Source organism: Phycodurus eques, chromosome 15, assembly GCF_024500275.1.
Source record: "Phycodurus eques isolate BA_2022a chromosome 15, UOR_Pequ_1.1, whole genome shotgun sequence".
NCBI classification, from domain to species: Eukaryota; Metazoa; Chordata; class Actinopteri; order Syngnathiformes; family Syngnathidae; genus Phycodurus; species Phycodurus eques.
Window position 1 is genome coordinate 23046552 of NC_084539.1, and position 7264 is coordinate 23053815.

The window sequence follows — 7264 nt, forward strand, 5'->3', positions numbered from 1 at the left end:
GTTTTGGTTGTTTTATACTTTGTCACAAAAGCAGAAAATATTAGCATCAGTCGCTGTTCGTTTTGTCTGCTTTTTGGTCAGATCGTGCTCTTCTTGCTGCCACCGACGCATGTTGTACTGTTGATTGGGGGGAAAAAGGTAGAAACAAGCTTGCTTGCTTTTTTATTTTTATTTTTTTTCCTCTCTCTCTCTCTCTCTCTTCTTGTGAAGATTTGGTCGGGTTGGCGCCTATATTGCCAGCCAACAATATTGCGTGTGTTCCAAGATGGTCAAAATGCTGGAAAATTGGAAACTCTGCTTTGAAAAGGGCTGGCAGCAGTCGTTGAGTTAACTTCCCAATGAAATTGACCGAAACCGATCCATAATTTTACTGGATATTTTCCAACCTTTTGCAAGCCGACCAACCGCGCGACCCACGTGCCGCTCGTATTGTTATTTACACGTTTGTATCTTTTATCCTAAATGTTAGCAAAACTGCAACTCTCAACGACCGTTAACAACAAAACAAAATGCGGCACTGAGAATGTGAATTACTTATTGGACTTTATTTTGTGGAAGTACACCAACAAGCTTGTGAGTGTCCGTCGTGGCTCATTGTATTAAAAAAAAAAAAAAAAGTTGAACAGAAACTGCTGGGGTGTTGTGACTGGAAACGGGAAGTTCAAGAAGGATCGGCCGTCCCGGACGGTCACAGATACTTGTACACTTGCTTCTCCTGCAGCGTCTGCACGTCCAGCTTGACGGGACATTTGTAGAAGTGCGACAGCAGCGACTCGGCGTATCCGATCAGGAAGTAGAACTTCTGCGGCGGCAGCTTTTGCAGCACGAGGGCGCAGACGATCAGCAGGTTGCCGCGCCTCTTGATCACCACCTCGTTGGCCAGGCAACCGTGGAAGGTGCCGAAACATCAAGCGGCGGACGAACGCGTCCTCCACCGTGCGCTCCGCGGCGCCGTCTTCGCCTTTTAGGTTACCTGGCGGCAGCACAAACAACCTTCAGGAATCGACTTGGGACGGGGCGATTATTTTAATAGATTCATTTGTCAAAAACAGGACATTATTTCAATTTCATAAAATTGATGATGATTCCCTGATCGCTTCGGTTCGTAACACGTCGCAAAATCGCCACACGTTGATCTTTGTTTTTCCAAAGTAAAAGCAGATGTTTGCAAACGTCTTATTTTGCTGCTTTCATTGAGGCCTCCAAAATTGGGAGACTATTTACTATTGAGAGGCTGAAATGACGACGATTTGGACAATTTTAGGTTCATCAATGCCTCCAAATGATGAATCATTTATCAAAATAGTTGATTAATTGTTGCACGTCTAATGATCTCTAAAGACAAAATATAAAGAGTTCCAAGACAAAAGCAGACAGTGCTGTTTTTTTGTGACTTCGGCAAAAGTATTTTTTTTTCAATTTCTGGTTTTCAAGTTCAAGCGAGATCGGCTCGAGCAGCCTCGTGAGGATAAGCGGTGAAAGACGATGGATGGAAGTTAAAGCTAATACTTTTGATTAAGGCAATTCTAAGTGAAGATAAATGAGGCACATTAGGCAGTTAACATCCTTTGACTCCTGTATGACAGCTAAGAATGTTGACAGTTTGACCCTGAAACGGATTATTTCTATTTCCGGGATTTTCCCGGGACTCACTCGTGTGCTGCGACAGCCATCCTTTGCGGTGGCCGATGTGGTGAGGTTTCAGGACCTGCTCGTAGGTCACCGGACGGTCCCCTTTCCCCACTCGGATGCGAGCCGCTCGGTTCTGCGCGGCAAAAGAGAAACCGACGCTTACGACGTTTGTGGGGACATGTTGGATGGATTGCTTGTGTTTTCTCGCAACATGTTGGATATCTACAGATGACGCGTGACGTCACTGCCGTGCTCACCTTGCAGCAAACTGCTGTGACGTGAAGAGCTCTGCTTCGGGGAGGACTCGAGCTGCTCACTGCAGCCTGCACACAAAACATTTTAGTGACGAGCAGGGTCGCAAAATTCCAGGAATTGTTTCCACTTTGGAATGTCCCAGTAAAAACCAACAACTCCCCCCAAATTCATTTCAATGTACTGGCAACATTCTGCAAATGTAGCTCGTTGTGAGTGTGAGTAAACACAATACAAATAAAAATGTCGCGAATGAAATGCAACTGTTCTATTTTCACAACGTTCTTTGTGATTGTATTTCTGTATCGCCAGCGACTGAGAGCGCCCGCTACGAAACTGCAACACAACCGTCTTTAGCAAACTTCAGCCTTCGGTTGACTTTGATAAAAACCCGATTTTATCCATTAGAAAAGTTCGGTATTTGTAACACGAAACCCGTTGCTATCGCTTTTCTCACCAGGAACCTCCAGCATCCTGCGGTGCTCAAGGACGCCGACATCTTGCTTTCACCGTTAGCGCTAACGATGCTAACAGTTTACAATCCGCAATGGTATAGCATCAAGAACACGATTAAAAATGTATCACTTTGAAATGAACTAAATGAGAAATGTAGCATGTGATTTGTAAGTAGAATATTGAAATTAAAGGCAGAACATGATGCGGAATGACTTTGGATCTCTCGTTCTCGGTTCTGCACGGGCGACTGTAAATGTAAGAACCGGATAGAGACAAAATAAAACGTTCCTATTTGTTAAAGACGCGTAAACAATGCACTACACGGATTAATGGTGTTAGAATCTTATTAGATAAGGAATTATATTTTGGAAGTCATTTATAGTGTTCGTGAAAATTCGTTCCTGTTACATGTAACGTCAAGTGAATTTATTTGGAAGGTGCTCAACCGGATACGTGATATTGTTCTAGAAGGAGCCGCCACAGACGTGAAGAAATGCTACACAACTGGCTTAAACGTTGATTGTTTTCCTCTAAACGTCCACTTATTTATTATTCTACAAGTTCACCGCGTCCCTGAGTTACTTGGGAGTGTCTTTGAAGGAGCACGGAGGAAAACATCGCCATGTCGTCGCCGCTCGAGATGACGGAAATGTACGACAACGCGCTGCTGGGCATTCTGCAGCATGTCGGAAACATTCAAGACTTTCTGCAGGTCTACTTTGGCTTTTTGTACCGCAAGACCGACTTTTACCGACTCCTCGGCGGGCCCGGCGACAAGATGGGCTTTCCGCCAGGTGTCGCCGAGAAGATGGTCCTGAAGGTGCTCTCGCCTGGCTTGTTTCGGACCCTTTCAACCAGATGCAAACCATTTAGCTTGCTTCAAGTGCTTTGTATATGGCAAGCTTCGTCATGGGTTCCACTAGGGAGACTCCCTTTCTCATGTCTTTTTTTCTGTTGTATTTTTTGAAACATTGAAGCAAAATTGATGGCAAGGTTTGACTACTGTACAAATGACATTCAAGCTAACTTTATTGACAAAGTGACCGTCACAATGTAATGAGAGACAATCAAAAATGGATTCTTTACAAAGACGATAACGTTAAAAAACAACAACATTGTTTACTATTATGCTTGTATTTGCAGTTTAAATTCATAAATTGGTTCCTCTGGGCCTTTTTTGTAGCAAGTTTTGACTACATTATTGAGATTAACTTAATTGACAAAGCCACGACACAATCTAATGAGATCCAAATAAAAGTTGTCTTTAAATAAAAACACGTTTACTATTATGCTTGTATTTGCAATTTACATTCATAAATTGGTTTCTCTGCCATTTTGTTGTCAAACGTTAACATGTAAGCTACATTTATGGCTAGTTTTGTGGCCAATTCACGATGACTTTATTGACAAAGCGGCCGTTAAAATAGAATGAGCCAATCCAAAATGGGGTCATTACTAAGGTAATAATGCTTGATTTTAATTTACACTGTCACAGAGATACTTATTTAGCAATTCTCTCTTCGTGTTCAAAAAGTACATTCAAATTGGTTGCTCTGTGTCATTTGTTGTGAGTACAGTTTTTACTTTTAAACAAAATTTCTGGCCAGCTTTGTCACCACCGGTTCAAGCTAACTTTATTGACAATGTAACCGTCCACAGTCTAACAACTTTAATGTGCTCTTCCTCTGCGCAGACGTTCAAAATGTTTGAGAAGTTTTCCGAGCAGAACCGCGAGCTGCAGAAGCGAGGGGCCGAGAGCGCGGCGGTACCCCCGGGCGTCCCCCCGACGGTCCCTCCGGCGGTCCGGGAGCTGGAGGTCACGTCGGAGACCACGAGGGAGGTTGAGAGCGCGGAGGCGGGACCGGGACCGGGACCGGATCCCATTCCGGAGTCCGAACCCTCTGGCGGACCTCGGGCCGAGCAGGCGGCTGCGGCGGCCCGCTCGGAGAGGTCGGTTTTCAGCTGTAAAACTGTGACGACTGGAGGATGATTGCGCAACTTTAGTTGGAGTTGGAATGTGTCCCGCTGTCCCTGAACACAGCATATGTTGGCCCCACAGAATGACATTTGGTGGAGTTGTGACGTTTCCTAGTGTCCTTAAACACAACATGTGTTAATTGACTGGTTGAGTGCACAGCTTTAATGGTGATTGTGACATTTCCCAGTGTTGTGAATTCAGCAATCCAATAGATAATGTGTGACTTTAGTTGGAGTTGTAATGTTTCCCAGTGTCCCTGAATGCAGCGTGTCGGTCAACAAGAGGAATGAATTTCGTTGGAATTGTGAAGTTTCTTGTTGTCCATGAACGCAGCGTGTTTTGGTCAATTTTTGTGGAGCTGTCATGTTTTTCCGCGTGTCCCTGAACACAACGTGTGGCACCTTCAGTTTTGAGTGGAGTTGTGACATATCCCGGTGTCCATGAATGACGCATGTGTCGGTCTGCAGGATGACTTTAGTTGGAGTTGTAACAGTTTCTCTCGTGTCCCTGAACACAGCTTGTGCCGGTCGACCGGATGTTTGCACAAATTGAGTGGCGATGGTGGCATCTCTCGGTGTCCCTGAACGCAGCACGTGTCGGAGCAAAAGATGACTGTGTGTGTCGTCGTGACGTTTCTTAGCGTCCCTGAACACAACATGTGACGGTCTACTCTTCTGGATTGCGTGACATTAGTTGGAGTTGTGAGCTTTCTTAGTGTCCCTTAACGCAGCGTGTGCTGGTCGTTTGCAGGTCCGGTCAGAACTCGGACAGCTACAACGGCGCGGTGCGGGACAACTACCAGTGGTCTCAGGACTACAACGACGTGGAGGTGCGCGTCTTCGTCCCCGAGGAGGTGGTCAAAGGCAAGCAGGTGAGCGCCCGGCCCGGCGCGGCGCGACGTCGCGTTCGAGTACGAGAACGAGCACGCGTGTGCGTGTGCTTTCAGGTGAGCGTGACTCTGCAGAGCGGCAGCGTGCGCGTGTGCGTGCGTGCGGGCTCCGCAGAGCAGACGCTGGTGGAGGGAAACTTCCCGCACAAGATCAACACGGAGAATTCGATGTGGAGCCTGGAACCGGGAAAATGCGTCGCGGTAAGCCACACCCGCCGCCGTCCTCGCTTCGTAGCTGACCTTTCACCTTTCAGCTCTTGACTTTCTCCATCTCACTCGCTACCTTGCTTTCTCTCTTCTTTCTTCTCTTGACTGCTGCCACTTTTTTCTTTCTGCTCTTCTGTTCTTTTCCCCATCGTTCTTGCTCTTTTCTCGCTCTCATTCCCCCTTTTCTGCTTTCGCTCACTGATTCTTTCCGTTTCTCTCACCCTCTGGCTCTTTTTTTGTTGCTCTTCTCTTTTCTCTGCCCGTCTTCTGTCAGTATCCCCTTCCCTCTCTCCACCTCTTTCCTTGTCTTTCTGTCTTGTCTCTCAATATCTTCCTCCGTGTTTGTCTCTCATTGTCCCTAACCCTCCCTTACTCTCCCTTTTGGCGCACTCCCGCCCGCCTTTAGCTGTCGCTGAACAAGTCGTCGGAGGTGTGGTGGAAGTGCGTCCTGGAGGGCGAGGAGGAGATCGACGTGGACCGGCTGAATCGCGAGCGCTCCATGGCCAGCGTGGACGAGGAGGAGCACGCCGTCCTGGACCGGCTCACCTTCGACTACCACCAGAAGCTGCAGGGGAAGCCGCAGAGTCACGAGATGGTCAGGAACAACTTTGTCAGCTGCCACTTGATTAGGAACACGCGATAATGGCATCCAATACGATTGGATTTGTTTTCCTATTGGATGGCAACGGATCGTGCACCTAATGAAGTGGCCGCATGCAACAGGTCAACTTGCCACACGGTGGCGCCACGTTACCTCACAAAAAAGTGTGTGTGCGTGCTCGTCTGTTTTTTGTCTTATGTGCGAGTGTGCGTGTACACGTGTGATTTAGTGTATATTTTGTTCGTGTGTTTTTTTTTTGTGTGCGTGTATGTTTTACGTGTGCATGTTTGTGTGCGCACGTTTGTTAGTGCGTGCACATGACTGCGTGTCTCGTGTAAGTGCATTTTTGTGTGTGTTTGTTTTGTGTCTGCGTGCGATTGTGTGTCATGGGTGTGTGTTTGCATTTATTCATACGCGTGTTTACGTGTGTGTGTGCAGAAGGTTCACGAAATGCTGAAGAAGGGTTGGGACGCGGAGGGTTCGCCGTTCAAAGGTCAGCAGTTCGACCCGTCCATGTTCGACATCCCGCCCGGCGCCGTGCAGTTCTGAGGCCCGGCCGGGCTCTGTCGCGCCAGGATGCGGCGCCGGACGAATTTTGGGCTACTTCCTATTTGTCGTCACGTCCCGGTGACGTCGCGAGGCGCCGAGGGATCCGACCAATAGGAGGACGTTGTCGCCGTCATGGAGGACGTTGTCGCCGTCATCGACGACGGACGACATTTTTCTTTGTGACGAAAAGTCAACATGTTCTGTCCACCAATGAACAAACCGCACTCTGTCTAGCTCCGCCTCTTCAGGTAGCTCCGGTACCCAACGGATGATAGTTTCTGAAATGCAATAAAACTTCACTCTTTTTCCTGTTGTCCTCTTTTATGTCTTCTGCGTTTGTCTGAGCTTTTGCTTGCAAGGTTCACAATATTGGCAGCACGTTGGCACGGTGGTTGGCACCGTCTGACTCTTCGGTTCAGCGGTGGAAATGGAGACACACAAGTACAATTCCGCCAAATGTGCCTGTGCCCGGCTAGCTCAGTCGGTAGAGCATGAGACTCTTAATCTCAGGGTCGTGGGTTCGAGCCCCACGTTGGGCGACGTTTTTTTTTTTCTTTTCTTCTTCTTGCTGCTCAGAACCCAGAACACGTCAGTTATCCTGGACAACAACATTGGCTGCTAACATGCTCGTGGCCGTGAGTGTTAAACAAGCATTGAAATGTCATTTTCCAAATGGTTTCTGTTTGAATCCCGCTTGTAA

At 47.4% G+C, this 7264-nt stretch overlaps 2 protein-coding genes and 1 non-coding gene across 3 annotated transcripts; 2 read left to right on the forward strand and 1 right to left on the reverse strand.

Moving 5' to 3' along the window:
- Positions 1-524: 524 nt before the first annotated feature.
- On the reverse strand, positions 525-3300 carry mrps24 (mitochondrial ribosomal protein S24). The gene is given in 5 exon segments (XM_061697999.1): positions 525-904; positions 906-973; positions 1654-1765; positions 1890-1955; positions 2342-3300. Coding segments are annotated over 5 exon segments (504 nt in total). The 5' UTR covers positions 2384-3300; the 3' UTR covers positions 525-688.
- nudcd3 (NudC domain containing 3) lies at positions 2615-6870 on the forward strand. The gene is made up of 6 exons (XM_061697931.1): positions 2615-3160; positions 4034-4290; positions 5069-5189; positions 5265-5408; positions 5821-6009; positions 6454-6870. Exons 1-6 carry the CDS (start codon positions 2963-2965, stop codon positions 6562-6564), a joined length of 1020 nt encoding a protein of 339 aa, XP_061553915.1. The 5' UTR covers positions 2615-2962; the 3' UTR covers positions 6565-6870.
- A 160-nt stretch (positions 6871-7030) lies between these two features.
- trnak-cuu (transfer RNA lysine (anticodon CUU)) lies at positions 7031-7103 on the forward strand. The gene has a single exon. It is a non-coding gene; the product is annotated as a tRNA-Lys (tRNA).
- Positions 7104-7264: the final 161 nt, after the last annotated feature.

Bases quoted from the DNA above. Each gene is read 5' to 3' on its own strand.
- nudcd3 (XM_061697931.1), top strand. From the start codon at position 2,963: ATGTCGTCGCCGCTCGAGATGACGGAAATGTACGACAACGCGCTGCTG. The intron at 5,190-5,264 runs GTGAGCGCCCGG...GTGTGCTTTCAG, and splicing joins AGGTGGTCAAAGGCAAGCAG to GTGAGCGTGACTCTGCAGAG. The intron at 6,010-6,453 runs GTCAGGAACAAC...GTGTGTGTGCAG, and splicing joins AGCCGCAGAGTCACGAGATG to AAGGTTCACGAAATGCTGAA.